We start from the raw sequence: 21,014 nt of genomic DNA, 5'->3' as shown, positions 1-21,014 counted from the left end.
TCACACATTAGGCGATCATTCGTTCACCTACTCTGCGTCTCACAAAGACACAGCGGTTGGAACCAAAAATCTCAAATTTGGACTCATCAGACCAAAGGACAGATTTCCACCGGTCTAATGTTCATTGCTTGTGTTTCTTGGCCCAAGCAAGTCTCTTCTTCTGAGGCCTGATTTATGCAGTCTCCTCTGAACAGTTGATGTTCAGATGTGTCTGTTACTTGAATTGCGTGAAGCATTTATTTAGGCTGCAATCTGAGGCGGTTAACTCTAATGAACTTATCCTCTGCAGCAGAGGTAACTCTGGGTCTTCCTTTCCTGTGGCGGTCCTCAAGAGAGCCAGTTTCATCAAAGCGCTTGATGGTTTTTGCGACTGCACTTGGAGAAACGTTCAAAGTTCTTACTTTCTGGATTGACTGACCTTCATGTTTAAAGTAATGATGGACTGTCATTTCTCTTTGCTTATTTGAGCTGTTCTTGCCATAATATGGACTTGGTCTTTTTCCAAATAGGGCTATCTGAATACCTACCCTGCCTTGTCACAACACAACTGATTGGCTCAAACGCATTAAGGAAAGAAATTCCACAAATACATTTTTAACAAGGCACACCTGTTAATTTAAATGCATTCCAGGTGACTACCTTATGAAGCTGGTTGAGAGAATACCAAGAGTGTCCAAAGCTGTTTGGCAAAGGGTTGCTACTTTGAAGAGACAAATATAAAATATATTAAAATTAGTTATTTTCTCCTTAATCTCCTTGCTAATGTAGGTAGGATTAATTTGTACAATACCATATTCTGTGATAATTTACAAAGTTTCAAAAAGTAAAAACTTGAACTCATTGCAATATCACATCTATTTTAGTCTACTCTCCTTGTATTTTATATTATATTCTATTCATCCCAAAAGCATCAACCCACTGGGCATACATACTGGTTGAATTAATGAAATTACGTTGAATTGACATCTGCACAACGGGACGCTTTTCTACCCTAACGGGGCACTACCAGGCCTATACAGAAGATGGCGTATGTGTGCTATCGTCAAGGAATATTATGGTGGACGGCAGAGAAGCTTCCATTATCCTGCTTGTCGTTCATGGTGTATATTTCAAAACTGGAGTTGATTTTGATAGTGTTGATGAAACATGTCTAGTTGCATTGTATTCCCCGAAGGCTAATTGTAACCTTTTGTATCAACCATCTTCACCTGTACCCAAGTATCCTCTGACTGGTCTCCGATTACCATTCCATATGTTTACCAGGAGGAAAGACAAGTTTACAACAGATGTTAGAGTATTTTTATTTTGGTCCTTGCTATGCGGGATCCTTGTGACGTCCCAACTCTGACGTCACTGAATTGAAGTGGTTTATCTAATCTAATGGTTTAAGGTTAGGGCAGGGTTCAAACGATCCCGGATAGCACTAGACTTTTCCTTTTGGTGCATATTTCTGAGGACAATTCTATTGAAATACAGACATTTAAATAATATATGTCTGTGCAAATATGATTACACATTTTGAAAAAAAAAAAGAAAATTTAAAAAAACGTTCTACAAACATGAGCAGGCCAGGCTGCAATACATTTTTATGAATATAAAAATACATATTTTCATGTTGCGGCTAGGACATGTTTCCCCACCAGGTGGTGTACTTTCATCACTTCTCGCCTGAGGGTGGTTGTGTGACTGGGACATCGAATTAATTGAACTGAACAAACTGTTCTCGAAACTACTGCAGATCCTGTAATTTAGGTTTCAAGCAGATATGAGCTTAAATAATTCATTCATGTGACAAATAGGTTCTAGTCACATGAAATGTTGATTGTGTTGTATTGCTCTTTAGCTACTCTTTTACTTTCATACTACACCATGTCAATCAGAGGAGGCTGCTAGGAGGAGCTATAGGAGGACAGGCTCATTGTAATGGCTGGGATGGTATGAATGCAACAGAGTCAAACATGTCTCCATGTTGTTTGTGTTTGATATCATTCCATTAATTCCATTCCAGCCATTGCAATGAGCCGATCCTCATATTGCTCCTCCCACCTGCCTCCACTGATGTCAATGCAGTCCAACAATGACTAAACCCTGTAATCATATTCCCAGCTGTATAAGAAACGAGAGCATATTTCAACACCATTTAGACTCAAGCTTGGAGAAATAAAAAAAATTAAAAACTTTATTATGAAACAATTATGGAGTAAACCAAACTCTCAATTTTTTTCTTCTTCTCAAAATCATTTATTTACTATAATACATAGCAGATGTTAAAATCTTAAGAGTTTGTACACCGGCTTGAATGAGGCAGATCTTATGAATAAAATAGGGTTGCGTTTTATTGAAACTACACAAAAGGTATATTCTATCTAGCAGCTGCACACTCCTTTCTCCCCTTCCACCACATTATCTGGAGTGTCTCTATAGAGACGAATAACAATAATAGGTTGTCTGAACTGGCATCCTATTCCCTATATAGTGCACTTCTTTTGACCAGGATCCATAGGGCTCTGGTGAAATGTAGTGAACTACGTAGGGAATAGGGTGCCATTTAAGTCACAGGCATAGTCTTGAGTCTTAAAAATGTCTTCGATCTTTCAATCTGTTTCCCCCTTCATCCCACCAAGCTCCTCTCTCCCTCTACTTACACTTTTCCTTTCCAGAACTTTCTAAGCAGCATCTTTTACTTACAGCAAAACAGAATTTCGTACCATTTACAAAGAAGCAATGGTTCTTTATTCATAAGATGAATGGCATTAAGTACACAGTCAATTAATCTAGCCCAAACATTTTTGTACATCATACCACAAATAAATCTGATTATAGTAGGTTTTACAAGATTATACAGAATTTCAGTACCCCATGGTATTTTGCTAATAATAATAATCATATCTGCTGATAAATATATACATATATATATATATATACTTACACACACACATATATATATATATATATATATATATATATATATATATATATATATATATATATATATATATATATATATAAATACACTTATATATAATTTCCCCCCCTCTATTTAAGGGAAACAATTAGAGAGATAACCAAAATATGATATTAAGAGTTAACTTGCATTGCAAAAAGAATGAATGAACAATAGATACAATGTCAGCCCTGTTTCAATGTTTCCCTCAATCAAGTTAGATAAAAAAATATCATCTGAATGAAAGCGGTTAATGTTGAGTTGTAAATTCAGTCTGTTTTTTTATTGTTCATTTTTTGGAGGCAAAAAAATACATGCAAATTTAGTTGAACAAACAGAGGAAAACAAAGGTCTCTTATTGGTGAGTATCAAGACCGCCAAGACATTTCATCAATGAAACAAAACAAGAGAGACCGAGACTGCTTTGCAATGAGTTCATTTCAGAGTTAACACAGAGATGTGCCAGTAGGGTTCTAGTAGTGGGATGCTTCCTTCATAAGCTTCAGGAATTGCATGAGTTCTGCTCCAATAGGAGGCCAGTCTGTCTGTCTTATGTCCCGGTCTGGTGCAGTACAGCATCAGTCTTTCACGTAGAGTCCCCTCCCTCCCAAACAGTGCGAGGCGTTGGGAGCAGATAGACACAAAGCCTGCCAACGTTCACTGTCTTTCTGTCCCTCAAACCGTTCAGATAAAAATGTAAATCATACTGGTAAAAATACAAGAATCCATCATCATCGCCAAATCATACAAAAATAAACAAGCAGAAGAATGTCTACGCTGGTAGAAGTATCATAACAGATGATGCCTCATCTAACGTCAAGTTCACTTGAATGAATAAAGGGTTTAAAAAAACAAAACACAACTAGTATAAATATATTTTCCTTATATTTTGCAAGGTGTTGTAGAATTTAGCAAATCATTTTTGCATCGCATGTTTTTGTCCGTCTGCTGGAGGCATACAGCATCTTTATTACTGTGTATTACTGTACAGCACTGAATGAAGAAAAATGCATTTGTTTTGATGTTGTTTTTTGTTCCTGGGGGAGAGCTCGATGAGTCAGTCACCCCTGAATCCAGTCAGTCACCCAGAAAGGGGAGCAGAGAACAAAGTTGATCATTTAGTAATGTTGTTGTTTTGCAGTCAGAGGGACACCAAAGGGAGGGGAAAGGAGGACACATCACCCTATGTCCCCCCACCAGCCCAGCCTTACCCCTACCCCACTTGGGTCTATATGAGTGGTTCAGGCTGCAGGGACATACTGTGCTGGATCTGCTGGGGCTGAAGAGGAGGGGGCAGCTGCAGGGGCCTCAGGGCCTCCACCATGCTGTGACAGTGGTGGGGTGGTGGGGTGCTCTCGGTGCTGGAGCTCTCCTGGATGTCTCCACTGTAGAAGAAGTAGTGGCTCTGCTGGATGAAGGACTCGATGACAGACTGGTTGAGCTTGGTGGTGGAGAGTGTGTCCTTGTTCTCAAAGTCGGGACGCATCAGCGTGGGCCAGAAGCAGATGGATAGATTGTCGGCTGTCATCAGGGTGGTCTTACTCTGCTGGCTCACCCTGGGGACAAACACACAATTTCCCTGATTTATTCCAACCATACTTATTTTGTACTTTATTTCAAAAATAAAGAATTAGGTACTCAATTAGAGGGGAGTGCAGATAACTCTGGTCTCCAGAACAGTAGCTGTACACTAAATATACCTTCCTAATATTGAGTTGCATTCTTGATACACACGGGAAACTGTTGAGCATGAAAAACCCAGCAGCATTGCAGTTTTGACACAAACCGGTGCGCCTGGCACGTACTACCATACCCTGTTCAAAGGCACTTAAATATTTTGTCTTGCCCATTCACCCTCACCTCAATTGTCTTAAGGCTTAAAAATCCTTCTTTAGCCTGTCTCCTCCCCTTCATCTACACTAATTAAAGTGGATTTAACAAGTGACATCAATAAGGGATCATAACTTTCACCTGGATTCACCTGGTCAGTCTGTCATGGAAAGAGCAGGTGCTCTTAATGTTTGTATACTCGTGTATATCGTGTATATCACAACAGAACGGAATTATGTTCATGTAGCATCTCCACGTATCACTACGTTTTCTCCCTACTGAACACGGCCCGGTCCAACTACACAACTGTATGACATGCTTGTTTCTATGACAACTATCACATAACAAACATCATGTATACTTTGCAGCTTACTTCAGACATACTTCAAATTGCACCCAGTATCAGTCAGCTGAAGGCCTGAGACTGTTTCTGATCTAGGGTCACAGGGTTGTCTCTTACCTGTTCAGGTGAGTGATGATGTATTTAAACACCTCGTAGTTCACTGCAGGGAACTTCCTCACTATTTCTTTCAGCACTTGGAGTCTTTCTATGTGGTCCACAATTTCTAAAAGGAGGAGAACAGAGTTTTTACTCATTCCTTCCCTTGGGAGAAGAAGAAACAATTAAAGGAGGAGAACAGAGTTTTTACTCATTCCTTCCCTTGGGAGAAGGAGAAACAATTAAAGGAGGAGAACAGAGTTTTTACTCATTCCTTTCCTTGGGAGAAGAAGAAACAATTAAAGGAGGAGAACAGAGTTTTTACTCATTCCTTCCCTTGGGAGAAGAAGAAACAATTAAAGGAGTATCACAAAGCCGACAGGGCTGCCAATGACCTGCCACACAAGAAACACATTCAAATACCATCTAGACCTTCGGCAGATACAACACCAGCCCAGTACGTTGACAGTACTACATACCAAAATACATAGTCCATGAGCCGGCCCCCCAGATTGGGGCTGTCGGTATCATCTGGGGGCACAATGTCTCATAGTGATTTTCTTGTCACTCTTTCTCTAATTAATAACAGCATCAAATGCACTCCTGTGTTGGATGAGAAGCTCTAACTCCACGTCAAGGCATTTAACATATCATCTAATATTAGACCAATCAGATACACTTTATCACAGCTTGCCAATTAACTCTGACCAAAGTGCTATTGTCAAGGTCAACCGGCCGAGACTACTGGGCTAATCAATAGTTAGAACGTCATATGAGTGTGAGTGTTATGTGTCCCAGAGCAGAGCACTGGGCACCAAGGCTGGCCAGGGCTTGAGACCAACGCTGCATCCCAGATGGCAATAGTGCACTACTTTTGACCAAAGTACTACACTCCATGTATTTGGAACGCAGTCTGAGACTTGGAGGTCCTAGTCCAAACACCTCCACATTATGCTGCTTGCAGAATGATCATTTCTACAGAGCTGCTCCAAACTCTTAGAGTCAAGCTCCAGGGCTCTGTCTCTTCCTCCACCCATCTCCCTCTCTGTCTCTCCTTCCTTCCCACCATCCAGGGGACAGTAGATGGAGGCCTATTTCTGGGACATTAATCTGCAGCAGTGAGCCAGAAAGGAGGCCGACAGCTGGGTTGGTTTCAACACTGATCCAGGATCACATGACTCCAGCTCGGAGATCATACAGAACTACACAGGCTGGGGCCTCCAGCGACCGGGAGACCCATGGGGCGGCGCACAACTGGCCCAGCGTCGTCCGGGTTAGAGGAGGGTTTGGCCGGCAGGGATGTCCTTGTCCAATCAAGTTCTAGCGACTCCTGTGGCGGGCCGGGTGCAGTGCACGCTGACACGGTCGCCAGGTGTATGGTGTTTCCTCCGACACATTGGTGCGGCTGGCTTCCGGGTTAAGCGAGCAGTGTGTCAAGAAGCAGTGCGACATGGTTGGGTTGTGTTTCAGGGGACGCACGGCTGTCGACCTTCGCCTCTCCCGAGTCCGTACGGGAGTTGCAACGATGAGTCAAGACCGTAACTACCAATTGGATACCATGGATTTGGGGAGAAAAAAATGGGTTAAAAAATATATAAAAATTAAACACACAGGTTGTGTCCCAAATGGCACCCTTCTCCCTATTTATTGCACTATCCTATGGGCCCTGGTATAAAAAAAAGAAAGTAGTGCACTATATAGGGTGCCATTTGGGACACAGGGTGCCAGGCAGGCATGGGAAATCCTTGGGCAGGAATTTGGGCAGGAATTTGTCTTTCAGGAAGACGACTGTGAGCTGAGTGTGATGTGACTTAGAGGTGTGAATTATAACTGGGGTTGAAATGTTAATGCAGGCTTGCAGTTCTACAGCAAAAACACAGAGATAAGTGTGTATACAGTCGTGGCCAAAAGTTGAGAATTACACAAATATTAATTTTCCCAAAGTCTGCTACCTCAGTTTGTATGATGGCAATTTGCATATACTCCAGAATGTTATGAAGAGTGATCAGATGAATTGCAATTAATTGCAAAGTCCCTCTTTGCCATGCAAATGAACTAAATCCCCCAAAAACATTTCCACTGCATTTCAGCCCTGCCACAAAAGGACCAGCTGACATCATGTCAGTGATTCTCTCGTTAACACAGGTGTGAGTGTTGACGAGGACAAGGCTGGAGATCACTCTGTCATGCTGATTGTGTTCGAATAACAGCCTGGAAGCTTCAAAAGGAGGGTGGTGCTTGGAATCATTGTTCTTTCTCTATCAATCATGGTTACCTGCAAGGAAACATGTGCCGTCATCATTGCTTTGCACAAAAAGGGCTTCACAGACAAGGATATTGCTGCCAGTAAGATTGCACCTAAATCAACCATTTATCAGATCATCAAGAACTTCAAGGAGAGCGGTTCAATTGTTGTGAAGAAGGCTTCAGGGCGCCAAAGAAAGTCCAGCAAGCACCAGGACCGTCTCCTACTGTTGATTCAGCTGCGGGATCGGGGCACCACCAGTACAGAGCTTGCTCAGAAATGGCAGCAGGCAGGTGTGAGTGCATTTGCACGCACAGTGAGGCGAAGACTTTTGGGGGATGGCCTGGTGTCAAGAAGGGCAGCAAAGAAGCCACTTCTCTCCAGGAAAAACATCAGGGACAGACTGATATTCTGCAAAAGGTACAGGGATTGGACTGCTGAGGAATGGGGTAAAGTCATTTTCTCTGAATCCCCTTTCAGATTGTTTGGGGCATCTGGAAAAAAGCTTGTCCGGAGAAGACAAGGTGAGCGCTACCATCAGTCCTGTGTCATGCCAACAGTAAAGCATCCTGAGACCATTCATGTGTGGGGTTGCTTCTCAGCCAAGGGAGTTGGGCTCACTCACAATTTGACCTAAGAACACAGCCATGAATAAAGAATGGAACCAACACATCCTCCGAGAGCATCTTCTCCCAACCACCCAGGAACAGTTTGGTGATGAACAATGCCTTTTCCATCATGGAGCCCCTTTGTAAGAGTTGTCGTCGGGAGAAAGAGAGGAGGACCAAAGCGCAGCGTGGTAAGTGTTCATGATGATGTTTAATTAAAACTCAGAACACTAAACAATTAATGACAACGTGAATTTACCAAAATCGAAACAGTACCGTGTGGCCCAAACACTCACACGGAAGCAAACACCCACAAACCAAAAGTGAAACCCAGGCTACCTAAATTTGATAATCCCATTGAGAACTTGTGGTCAATCCTCAAGAGGCGGGTGGACAAACAAAAACACACAAATTCTGACAAACTTCAAGCATTGATTATGCAAGAATGGACTGCCATCAGTCAGGATGTGGCCCAGAAGTTAATTGACAGCATGCCAGGGCGGATTGCAGAGGTCTTGAAAAAGAAGGGACAACACTGCAAATATTGACTCTTTGCATCAACTTCAAAAATGGTCAATAAAAGCCTTTGACATTTATGAAGTGTGTATACATACAGAGAGAGAGAAGTGTGTATACATACAGAGAGAGAGAAGTGTGTATACATACAGAGAGAGAGAAGTGTGTATACATACAGAGAGAGAGAAGTGTGTATACATACAGAGAGAGAGAAGTGTGTATACATACAGAGAGAGAGAAGTGTGTATACATACAGAGAGAGAGAAGTGTGTATACATACAGAGAGAGAGAAGTGTGTATACATACAGAGAGAGAGAAGTGTGTATACATACAGAGAGAGAGAAGTGTGTATACATACAGAGAGAGAGAAGTGTGTATACATACAGAGAGAGAGAAGTGTGTATACATAAAGAGAGAGAGAAGTGTGTATACATACAGAGAGAGAGAAGTGTGTATACATACAGAGAGAGAGAAGTGTGTATACATACAGAGAGAGAGAAGTGTGTATACATACAGAGAGAGAGAAGTGTGTATACATACAGAGATAGAAGTGTGTATACATACAGAGAGATAGGTGTGTATACATACAGAGAGAGAGAGAGAAGTGTGTATACATACAGAGAGAGAGAGAGAAGTGTGTATACATACAGAGAGAGAGAGAAGTGTGTATACATACAGAGAGAGAGAGAAGTGTGTATACATACAGAGAGATAGGTGTGTATACATACAGAGAGAGAGAGAGAGAGAAGTGTGTATACATACAGAGAGAGAGAGAAGTGTGTATACATACAGAGAGAGAGAGAGAGAGAAGCGTGTACACATACAGAGAGAGAGAGAAGTGTGTATACATACAGAGAGAGAGAAGTGTGTATACATACAGAGAGAGAGAAGTGTGTGTATACATACAGAGAGAGAGAGAAGTGTGTATACATACAGAGAGAGAGAGAAGTGTGTATACATACAGAGAGAGAGAGAGAAGCGTGTATACATACAGAGAGAGAGAGAAGTGTGTATACATACAGAGAGAGAGAGAGAAGCGTGTATACATACAGAGAGAGAAGTGTGTATACATACAGAGAGAGAGAAGTGTGTATACATACAGAGAGAGAGAAGTGTGTATACATACAGAGAGAGAGAGAGAAGTGTGTATACATACAGAGAGAGAGAGAAGTGTGTATACATACAGAGAGAGAGAGAGAAGTGTGTATACATACAGAGAGAGAGAAGTGTGTATACATACAGAGAGAGAGAAGTGTGTATACATACAGAGAGAGAAGTGTGTATACATACAGAGAGAGAGAAGTGTGTATACATACAGAGAGAGAGAAGTGTGTATACATACAGAGAGAGAGAGAAGCGTGTATACATACAGAGAGAGAGAGAAGTGTGTATACATACAGAGAGAGAGAAGTGTGTATACATACAGAGAGAGAGAAGTGTGTATACATACAGAGAGAGAGAAGCGTGTATACATACAGAGAGAGAGAGAAGTGTGTATACATACAGAGAGAGAGAAGTGTGTATACATACAGAGAGAGAGAAGTGTGTATACATACAGAGAGAGAGAAGCGTGTATACATACAGAGAGAGAGAGAAGTGTGTATACATACAGAGAGAGAGAGAAGCGTGTATACATACAGAGAGAGAGAAGTGTGTACACATACAGAGAGAGAAAGGTGACTGACTGGTACTAAGAGAGGCACTATGAGGGGCTTGGAGGAAACGGCACAAAGGCTGTTCAAACTAAATGTGTAACTAAAGACAAAAGCTTTCAGATGGGGGGAGGAGGGGACAGAGCTCATCCTAATTTATATACTGGGGCGAAGGTTCACCTCCCAACAAGACAATGACCCTAAGCACACGGCCAAGACAATTCAGGAGTGGCTTCAGGACAAGTCTCTGAATGTTCTTGAGTGGCTCAGCCAGAGCCCGGACTTGAACCCGATCGAACATCTCTGGAGAGACCTGAAAATAGCTGTGCAGCAACGCTCCCCATCCAACCTGACAGAGTTTGAGAGGATGTGCAGAGCAGAATGGGAGAAACCCAAATACAGGTGTGCCAAGCTTGTAGCGTCATACCTAAGAAGACTCAAGGCTGTAATCACTGCCAAAGGTGCTCCAACAAAGTAAAGGGCCTGAGTACTTATGTAAATGTGATATTAGTGTTGCCATCCCCACGGCCTCCACAATGGATCAGTCCACTCAGACAGGCTCCAATCACACAGGTGTCTTGTACACCATTCATTAAAAAAAATGTTTTGATAATGCTTGACTAAAGAAATCTCGGTCGACCAACAGCATATTGATTAAACAATCGACCAATCGACTAAAGGGCCCTACAGTAAAATAAACAACACAGAAATGAACCAAGCAGGAAAAGGACAAGGACAGACTGGGGCACTGTAAAGTAAAATACCTTCTATTTAGTAGTACTTTAGAGAGAGAGGGGGAGAGGCAGAGAGGGGGAGGGAGGGAGAGAGAGAAAGAGAGAGAGAGAGAGAGAGAGAGAGGAAGAGAGATAGAGGGGGGAGAAAGAGGGAGAAGCAGAGAAAGAGAGAGAGAGGGGGGAGAGAGGGAGAGGCAGAGAGATAGAGGGGGGGGGAGAGAGGGAGAGAGGGGCAGAGAGAGGGAGAGAGGGGCATAGAGATAGAGGGGGGAGAGAGGGAGAGAGAGGCAGAGAGATAGAGGGGGGAGAAAGAGGGAGAGGCAGAGAAAGAGAGAGAAAGAGGGGGAGGAGAGGCAGAAAGATAGAGTGGAGAGGGAGAGGGGGAGAGAGAGAGAGAGAGAAAGGGGGGAGACAGAGAGAGAGAGGGAGAGGGAGAGAGAGACAGAGAGAGAGGGAGAGGGAGAGAGAGGGAGATAGAAGAGAGAGAGAGAGAGAGAGAGAGAGAGAGAGAGAGAGAGAGAGAGAGAGAGAGATAGAAGAGAGACAGAGATAGATAACTGGTTGAACCCCTCTTCTCTAGCTGCTGTTTGTGATTTAAGGGGGAGGTCTGAGGCGCTGGGTGTCAACCCTCCCCACAGCTAGTAGTTATTGAGTCAGGACACTGGCCTCTATAGACCAGACATGGGTTGATAAAATATGTTTTTTCTTTCAATAGCATTTTGTTGAGCCTGCCTGAGAATGCCAGATGGGCAGGGTTTGTGCTGCCACTGTTGGGAGTATTGCAGTGGGCAAGCTTAACCAAGCGTAGCTAAAAGCATTTGAAAGAGACACAATACTATCTGAACCCAGGTCAGGCCTCCAGAGAATGTGTAGCTAACAGTACAGTATAGTACTCACTGGCTGCCTCCACCAGCTCTGGGTGCAGGGTGTAGGGGATGAGAGGGTCAGGTAGGTCAGAAAAAAAGGCCTTCAGAGCCCCCGCCACAGCATTCACAGCCACATCCATCACTATCAGGTCCATACTGTGGTCTGTAGGGAGAGAGAAAGGGAGGGTTAGATTGGAGGGGGGTACAGAGACAGAGAGAGGGGAGAGAGTAAGAGGGAGAGAGAGAGGAGAGGGAAGATAGTAAAGTGAGAGAGTAAAGGGAGAGCGAGGGAAGAGAGAGAGGAGAGGGAAGAGAGTAAAGGGAGAGCGAGGGGAGAGAGTAAGAGGGAGAGAGAGAGGAGAGGGAAGAGAGTAAAGGGAGAGAATAAAGGGAGAGCGAGGGGAGAGAGAGAGGAGAGGGAAGAGAGTAAAGGGAGAGCGAGGGGAGAGAGTAAGAGGGAGAGAGAGAGGAGAGGGAAGAGAGTAAAGGGAGAGCGAGGGGAGAGAGTAAGAGGGAGAGAGGAGAGGGAAGAGAGTAAAGGGAGAGCGAGGGGAGAGAGTAAGAGGGAGAGAGAGAGGAGAGGGAAGAGAGTAAAGTGAGAGAATAAAGGGAGAGCGAGGTGAGAGACAGAGGAGAGGGAAGAGAGTAAAGGGAGAGCGAGGGGAGAGAGTAAAGGGAGAGAATAAAGGGAGAGCGAGGTGAGAGACAGAGGAGAGGGAAGAGAGAAAAGGGAGAGAGAAGGAGAGAGTAAGAGGGAGAGAGAGAGGAGAGGGAAGAGAGTAAAGTGAGAGAATAAAGGGAGATCGAGGTGAGAGACAGAGGAGAGGGAAGAGAGTAAAGGGAGAGCGAGGGGAGAGAGTAAAGGGAGAGAATAAAGGGAGAGCGAGGTGAGAGACAGAGGAGAGGGAAGAGAGTAAAGGGAGAGAGAAGGAGAGTAAGAGGGGGGAGAGAGTAAAAGGGAGGAGGGAGGGGAGAGAGTCAGAGGGAGAGGAAGGGTTAGAGAGTAAGAGGGAGGGAGAGTAAGTGGGAGGGAGAGAGTAAAAGGGAGGAGGGAGGGGAGAGAGTAAGAGGGAGGGGAGAGAGTAAGAGGGAGGGAGAGAAAACGAGGGAGGGGAGAGAGGGAGTAAGAGGGAGGGGAGAGAGGGAGTAAGAGGGAGGGGAGAGAGGGAGTAAGAGGGAGGCAGAGAGTAAAAGAGAGGAAGGAGGTGAGAGAGTCAGAGGGAGAGGAAGGGTTAGAGAGTAAGAGTTAGAGAGAGTAAGTGGGAGGGGAGAGAGTAGGAGGGAGGGGAGAGTGTAAGAGAGAGGGAGAGAGTAAGAGGGAGGAGGGAGGGAGGGAGAGAGAGAGTAAGAGGGAGGAGGGAGGGAGAGAGAGAGTAAGAGGGAGGAGGGAGAGAGGGAGAGAGTAAGAGGGAGGGAGAGAGTAAAAGGGAGGGAGAGAGTAAGAGGGAGGAGGGAGGGAGAGAGTAAGAGGGAGGAGGGAGGGAGAGAGTAAGAGGGAGGGAGAGAGTAAAAGGGAGGAGGGAGGGAGAGAGAGAGTAAGAGGGAGGGAGAGAGTAAAAGGGAGGAGGGAGGGAGAGAGTAAGAGGGAGGGAGAGAGTAAAAGGAAGGAAGAAGGGGAGAGAGTAAGAGGGAGGGGAGAGAGTAAAAGAGAGGGAGAGAGTAAGAGGGAGGAGGGAGAGTAGAGGGAGGGGAGAGCGAAGAGAGAAAAGGGAGAGAGAAGGAGAGAGTAAGAGGGAGAGAGAGAGGAGAGGGAAGAGAGTAAAGGGAGAGGGAGAGAGTAAGAGAGAGGGAGAGAGTAAGAGGGAGGGAGAGAGTAAGAGGGAGGGAGAGAGTAAAAGGGAGGGAGAGAGTAAGAGGGAGGGAGAGCGTAAAAGGGAGGAGGGGGGAGAGTAAGAGGGAGGGGAGAGAGTAAGAGGGAGGGAGAGAGTAAGAGGGAGGGGAGAGAGTAAGAGGGAGGGAGAGAGTAAAAGGGAGGAGGGGGGAGAGTAAGAGGGAGGGGAGAGAGTAAGAGGGAGGGAGAGCGTAAAAGGGAGGAGGGGGGAGAGTAAGAGGGAGGGGAGAGAGTAAGAGGGGGGGGAGAGAGTAAGAGTGAGGAGGGAGGGGAGAGAGTAAGAGGGAGGGGAGAGAGTAAGAGAGATGGAGAGAGTAAGAGGGAGGAGGGAGGGGAGAGAGTCAGAGGGAGAGGAAGGGTTAGAGAGTAAGAGGGAGGGAGAGTAAGTGGGAGGGAGAGAGTAAAAGGGAGGAGGGAGGGGAGAGAGTAAGAGGGAGGGAGAGAAACGAGGGAGGGGAGAGAGGGAGTAAGAGGGAGGGGAGAGAGGGAGTAAGAGGGAGGGGAGAGAGGGAGTAAGAGGGAGGCAGGGAGGGGAGAGAGGGAGTAAGAGGGAGGCAGAGAGTAAAAGGGAGGAAGGAGGTGAGAGAGTCAGAGGGAGAGGAAGGGTTAGAGAGTAAGAGTTAGGGAGAGTAAGTGGGAGGGGAGAGAGTAGGAGGGAGGGGAGAGTGTAAGAGAGAGGGAGAGAGTAAGAGGGAGGAGGGAGGGAGAGAGTAAGAGGGAGGAGGGAGGGAGAGAGAGAGTAAGAGGGAGGAGGGAGAGAGGGAGAGAGTAAGAGGGAGGGAGAGAGTAAAAGGGAGGGAGAGAGTAAGAGGGAGGAGGGAGGGAGAGAGTAAGAGGGAGGAGGGAGGGAGAGAGCAAGAGGGAGGGAGAGAGTAAAAGGGAGGAGGGAGGGAGAGAGAGAGTAAGAGGGAGGGAGAGAGTAAAAGGGAGGAGGGAGGGAGAGAGTAAGAGGGAGGGAGAGAGTAAAAGGAAGGAAGAAGGGGAGAGAGTAAGAGGGAGGGGAGAGAGTAAAAGAGAGGGAGAGAGTAAGAGGGAGGAGGGAGAGTAGAGGGAGGGGAGAGAGTAAGAGGGAGGAGGGAAGGAGAGAGTAAAAGGGAGGAGGGAGGGAGTAAAAGGGAGAGGGAGAGAGTAAGAGGGAGGAGGGAGGAGAGGGAAGAGAGTAAAGGGAGAGTGAGGAGAGAGGTAAGAGGGAGAGAGGAGAGGGAAGAGAGTAAAGGGAGAGAGTAAAGGGAGAGCGAGGTGAGAGACAGAGGAGAGGGAAGAGAGAGAGGAGAGGGAAGAGAGAAAAGGTAGAGAGAATGAGAGAGTAAGAGGGAGAGAGAGAGGAGAGGGAAGAGAGTAAGAGGGAGGAGGGAAGGAGAGAGTAAAAGGGAGGAGGGAGGGAGTAAAAGGGAGAGGGAGAGAGTAAGAGGGAGGAGGGAGGAGAGGGAAGAGAGTAAAGGGAGAGTGAGGAGAGAGGTAAGAGGGAGAGAGGAGAGGGAAGAGAGTAAAGGGAGAGAGTAAAGGGAGAGCGAGGTGAGAGACAGAGGAGAGGGAAGAGAGAGAGGAGAGGGAAGAGAGAAAAGGGAGAGAGAATGAGAGAGTAAGAGGGAGAGAGAGAGGAGAGGGAAGAGAGTAAAGGGAGAGAGAAGGAGAGAGTAAGAGGGAGGGAGAGAGTAAAAGGGAGGAAGGAGGAGAGTCAGAGGGAGAGGAAGGGGAGAGTAAGAGGGAGGGAGAGAGTAAGAGGGAGGGGAGAGAGTAAGAGAGAGGGAGAGAGTAAAAGGGAGGAGGGAGGGAGAGAGTAAGAGCGTAAAAGGGAGGAGGGAGGGGAGAGAGTAAAAGGGAGGAGGGAGGGGAGAGTAAGAGGGAGGGAGAGAGTAAGAGGGAGGGAGAGAGTAAGAGGGAGGGAGAGAGTAAAAGGGAGGAGGGAGGGAGAGAGTAAGAGGGAGGGAGAGAGTAAGAGGGAGGAGGGAGGGAGAGAGTAACTGGGAGGGAGAGAGTAACAGGGAGGGAGAGAGTAAGAGGGAGGGAGAGAGTAAGAGGGAGGGAGAGAGTAAGAGAGAGGGAGAGAGTAAGAGGGAGGAGGGGGGAGAGAGTAAGAGAGAGGGAGAGAGTAAGAGGGAGGGAGAGAGTAAGAGGGAGGGAGAGAGTTAGAGGGAGGGAGAGAGCAAGAGGGAGGGAGAGAGTAAGAGAGAGGGAGAGAGTAAGAGGGAGGGAGAGAGTAAGAGAGAGGGAGAGAGTAAGAGGGAGGGAGAGAGTAAGAGAAAGGGAGAGAGTAAGAGGGAGGGAGAGAGTAAGAGGGAGGGAGAGAGTAAAAGGGAAGGAGAGAGTAAGAGGGAGGGAGAGCGTAAAAGGGAGGAGGGGGGAGAGTAAGAGGGAGGGGAGAGAGTAAGAGGGAGGGAGAGAGTAAGAGGGAGGGGAGAGAGTAAGAGGGAGGGAGAGAGTAAAAGGGAGGAGGGGGGAGAGTAAGAGGGAGGGGAGAGAGTAAGAGGGAGGGAGAGCGTAAAAGGGAGGAGGGGGGAGAGTAAGAGGGAGGGGAGAGAGTACGAGGGAGGGGAGAGAGTAAAAGTGAGGAGGGAGGGGAGAGAGTAAGAGGGAGGGGAGAGAGTAAGAGAGATGGAGAGAGTAAGAGGGAGGGAGAGAGTAAGAGGGAGGGAGAAAGTAGGAGGGCGGGGAGAGAGTAAGAGGGAGGGGGGAGGGGAGAGAGTAAGAGGGAGGGGAGAGAGTAAGAGGGAGGGGAGAGAGTAAGAGGGAGGGGAGAGAGTAAGAGAGAGGGAGAGAGTAAAAGGGAGGAGGGAGGGAGAGAGCAAGTGGGAGGGAGAGCGTAAAAGGGAGGAGGGAGGGAGAGAGTAAGAGGGAGGGAGAGCGTAAAAGGGAGGAGGGAGGGAGAGAGTAAAAGGGAGGAGGGAGGGAGAGAGTAAGAGGGAGGGAGAGAGTAAAAGGGAGGAGGGAGGGAGAGAGTAATAGGGAGAAGGGAGGGAGAGAGTAAAAGGGAGGAGGGAGGGAGAGAGTAAAAGGGAGGAGGGAGGGAGAGAGTAAAAGGGAGGGGAGAGAGTAAGAGGGAGGAGGGAGGGGAGAGTAAGAGGGAGGGAGAGCGTAAAAGGGAGGAGGGAGGGAGAGAGTAAAAGGGAGGGAGAGAGTAAGAGCATAAAAGGGAGGAGGGAGGGGAGAGAGTAAAAGGGAGGAGGGAGGGAGAGAGTAAAAGGGAGGAGGGAGGGAGAGAGGGAGGGAGGAGGGAGAGAGTAAAAGGGAGGAGGGATGGAGAGAGTAAAAGGGAGGAGGGAGGGAGAGAGTAAAAGGGAGGAGGGAGGGGAGAGTAAGAGGGAGGGAGAGAGTAAGATGGAGGGGAGAGAGTAAGAGGGAGGGGAGAGAGTAAGAGGGAGGGAGAGAGAAAGAGGGAGAGAGAGAGTAAGAGGGAGAGAGTATGAGGGAGGGAGAGAGTAAGAGGGAGGGGAGAGAGTAAAAGGGAGGAGGGAGAGTAAGAGGGAGGGAGAGAGCAAGAGGGAGAGAGTAAGAGGGAGGGAGAGAGTAAGAGGGAGGGAGAGAGCAAGAGGGAGAGAGTAAGAGGGAGGGAGAGAGTAAGAGGGAGGGAGAGAGTAAAAGGGAGGAGGGAGAGTAAGAGGGAGGGAGAGAGCAAGAGGGAGGGAGAGAGTAAAAGGGAGGAGGGAGAGAGTAAGAGGGAGAGAGGGGGGAGAGTAAGGGAGAGAGTAAGAGGGAGGGAGAGAGTAAGAGGGATGGGAGAGAGTAAAGGAAGGAGGGAGAGTAAGAGGGAGGGAGAGAGTAAAAGGGAGGAGGGAGAGAGTAACAGGGAGAGAGGGGGGAGAGTAAGAGGGGAGAGAGGGGGGAAAGCGAGAAGGAGAGCGGGAAGAGTAAGAGGGAGAGAGTTGGTGAGAGAACAAGATAAAGAGTGGTGAGAAGAGGAAGAGGCTGAGAGAGAACAAGCTGGTGAGAGCAGGACAGGGCCTAAGATGAACTGACAGCTGTCAGAGTAGATCTCTCTCCCAGAGAACGGAAAGGGAAAGAGGGAGAAAAATGCACTTAATTCCCCAAATTCCTGTGGTGAAAGAAGTGAGAGAGTGAGTGAGAGAGAGAGAGTGAGAGAGAGTGAGAAAGAGAGAAGGCAGTGGCTAGTGGCTTCGGTAAACAGTGTCTCGTGGATAGGAAGTCATTTGGCCACTTGATGGAAGGAAGATCTTTCCACCCAGCCCCTTTACACAGCTCGATGACTCCCCCCCGGGGAAATACAGCCAACCAGTGAGCTTACGCAGTAATTCAATTCCAGGCTAAATAAAATAACATCAAATTGATTGCTTGTGTAAGTCAAGCTATAAGGCAAATTGGAGTCATTTTGACTTGGTCCGGGCGTATTTAGAGACCATATTTACTGCACTACACTGCAACCAGTATTTATAACTTCTAAATGTATAACAAGAGGGAGGGGAGGATCCCTCTGCAGCTGAGTGGAGATTACATCCTTGTCTAAATCATATTATAGGACATACCCAGAACTCCTTCATTAGCAGGTTAATACAATCAGCCATCCCCTGTATGTTATAAAACTCCCATTCACAGTCATTCAGATATATTTGTGTCTGAAATGAAACAGTTAGGAGGAAAAGTCCTTGGGAAGAGTCATTATTCGTTTTCCCAAACAATCACTTTCGCTCTCTGACGTCTTACTGAACCAGTATGATCCTGTTCAGTTCCGAAAAAAGAAGAAAAGTGAGCTTGTAAAGATAATAAGGAAAACACAGAGCTTGTAAAGATAATAAGGAAAACACAGAGCTTGTAAAGATAATAAGGAAAACACAGAGCTTGTAAAGATAATAAGGAAAACACAGAGCTTGTAAAGATAATAAGGAAAACACTGAGCTTGTAAAGATAATAAGGAAAACACTGAGCTTGTAAAGATAATGAGGAAAACACTGAGCTTGTAAAGATAATAAGCAAAAAACACTGAGCTTGTAAAGATAATAAGGAAAACAGTGAGCTTGTAAAGATAATAAGGAAAACAAAGAGCTTGTAAAGATAATAAGGAAAACACAGAGCTTGTAAAGATAATAAGGAAAACACTAAGCTTGTAAAGTTAAATAAGGAAAACACTAAGCTTGTAAAGTTAAATAAGGAAAACACTAAGCTTGTAAAGATAATAAGGAAAACACTGAGCTTGTAAAGATAATAAGGAAAACACTGAGCTTGTAAAGATAATAAGGAAAACACTGAGCTTGTAAAGATAATAAGGAAAACACTGAGCTTGTAAAGATAATAAGGAAAACACTAAGCTTGTAAAGATAATAAGGAAAACAGTAGGCTTGTAAAGATAATAAGGAAAACAGAGAGCTTGTAAAGATAATAAGGAAAACACAGAGCTTGTAAAGATAATAAGGAAAACACTAAGCTTGTAAAGTTAAATAAGGAAAACACTAAGCTTGTAAAGATAATAAGGAAAACAGAGAGCTTGTAAAGATAATAAGGAAAACACTGAGCTTGTAAAGATAATAAGGAAAACAGAAAGCTTGTAAAGATAATAAGGAAAACAGAGAGCTTGTAAAGATAATAAGGAAAACAGAACACTTGTAAAGATAATAAGGAAAACACTGAGCTTGTAAAGATAATAAGGACAATGAAGAGCTTGCAAAGATAATAAGGAAAACACTGAGCTTGTAAAGATAATAAGGAAAACAGAAAGCTTGTAAAGATAATAAGGAAAACAGAGAGCTTGTAAAGATAATAAGGAAAACAGAACACTTGTAAAGATAATAAGGAAAAAACTGAGCTTGTAAAGATAATAAGGACAATGAAGAGCTTGTAAAGATAATAAGGAAAACACTAAGCTTGTAAAGATAATAAGGAAAACACTGAGCTTGTAAAGATAATAAGGACAATGAAGAGCTTGTAAAGATAATAAGGAAAACACTGAGCTTGTAAAGATAATAAGGACAATGAAGAGCTTGTAAAGATAATAAGGAAAACACTGAGCTTGTAAAGATAATAAGGAAAACACTGAGCTTGTAAAGATAATAAGGAAAACACTGAGCTTGTAAAGATAATAAGGAAAACAGAAAGCTTGTAAAGATAATAAGGAAAACAGAGAGCTTGTAAAGATAATAAGGAAAACAGAACACTTGTAAAGATAATAAGGAAAAAACTGAGCTTGTAAAGATAATAAGGACAATGAAGAGCTTGTAAAGATAATAAGGAAAACACTAAGCTTGTAAAGATAATAAGGAAAACACTGAGCTTGTAAAGATAATAAGGACAATGAAGAGCTTGTAAAGATAATAAGGAAAACACTGAGCTTGTAAAGATAATAAGGACAATGAAGAGCTTGTAAAGATAATAAGGAAAACACTGAGCTTGTAAAGATAATAAGGAAAACACTGAGCTTGTAAAGATAATAAGGAAAACACTGAGCTTGTAAAGATAATAAGGAAAACAGAAAGCTTGTAAAGATAATAAGGAAAACAGAGAGCTTGTAAAGATAATAAGGAAAACAGAACACTTGTAAAGATAATAAGGAAAACACTGAGCTTGTAAAGATAATAAGGACAATGAAGAGCTTGTAAAGATAATAAGGAAAACACTAAGCTTGTAAAGATAATAAGGAAAACAATGAGCTTGTAAAGATAATAAGGACAATGAAGAGCTTGTAAAGATAATAAGGAAAACACTGAGCTTGTAAAGAAAATAAGGACAATGAAGAGCTTGTAAAGATAATAAGGAAAACACTGAGCTTGTAAAGATAATAAGGAAAACAGTGAGCTTGTAAAGATAATAAGGACAATGAAGAGCTTGTAAAGATAATAAGGAAAACAGTGAGCTTGTAAAGATAATAAGGAAAACACTGAGCTTGTAAAGATAATAAGGAAAACAGTGAGCTTGTAAAGATAATAAGTAAAACACTGAGCTTGTAAAGATAATAAGGAAAACAGAACACTTGTAAAGATAATAAGGAAAACACTGAGCTTGTAAAAATAATAAGGAAAACACTAAGCTTGTAAAGTTAAATAAGGAAAACACTAAGCTTGTAAAGATAATAAGGGAAACAGTGAGCTTGTAAAGATAATAAGGAAAACAGAGAGCTTGTAAAGATAATAAGGAAAACACAGAGCTTGTAAAGATAATAAGGAAAACACTAAGCTTGTAAAGTTAAATAAGGAAAACACTAAGCTTGTAAAGATAATAAGGAAAACACTGAGCTTGTAAATATAATAAGGAAAACACTGAGCTTGTAAAGATAATAAGGAAAACACTGAGCTTGTAAAGATAATAAGGAAAACAGAAAGCTTGTAAAGATAATAAGGAAAACAGAGAGCTTGTAAAGATAATAAGGAAAACAGAACACTTGTAAAGATAATAAGGAAAACACT

General features: G+C 44.5%; 1 protein-coding gene across 2 annotated transcripts in view; it reads right to left on the bottom strand.

Annotated features, from left to right (window-relative positions):
* Positions 1-3,210: 3,210 nt before the first annotated feature.
* Positions 3,211-21,014, bottom strand: part of LOC139383514 (rho GTPase-activating protein 5-like) — a 90,385-nt gene continuing 72,581 nt past the window's right edge. Inside the window, exons 5-7 of one of the 2 annotated variants that reach the window (XM_071128079.1) lie at positions 11,866-11,997; positions 5,235-5,340; positions 3,211-4,500 (exon numbers count right to left, since the gene is read on the bottom strand). In XM_071128079.1, the coding sequence (XP_070984180.1) occupies positions 4,173-4,500; positions 5,235-5,340; positions 11,866-11,997 (566 nt within the window). In that variant the 3' untranslated portion in view covers positions 3,211-4,172. The remainder of the gene's footprint in view (positions 4,501-5,234; positions 5,341-11,865; positions 11,998-21,014) is intronic. The other variant, XM_071128080.1, reaches the window with a different exon arrangement.

The sequence above is a fragment of the Oncorhynchus clarkii genome, chromosome 25, assembly GCF_045791955.1.
Source record: "Oncorhynchus clarkii lewisi isolate Uvic-CL-2024 chromosome 25, UVic_Ocla_1.0, whole genome shotgun sequence".
Lineage (NCBI taxonomy): Eukaryota > Metazoa > Chordata > Actinopteri > Salmoniformes > Salmonidae > Oncorhynchus > Oncorhynchus clarkii.
Note: the sequence above shows the minus strand (reverse complement) of the source record. Positions and strands in the feature narration are given on the sequence as shown.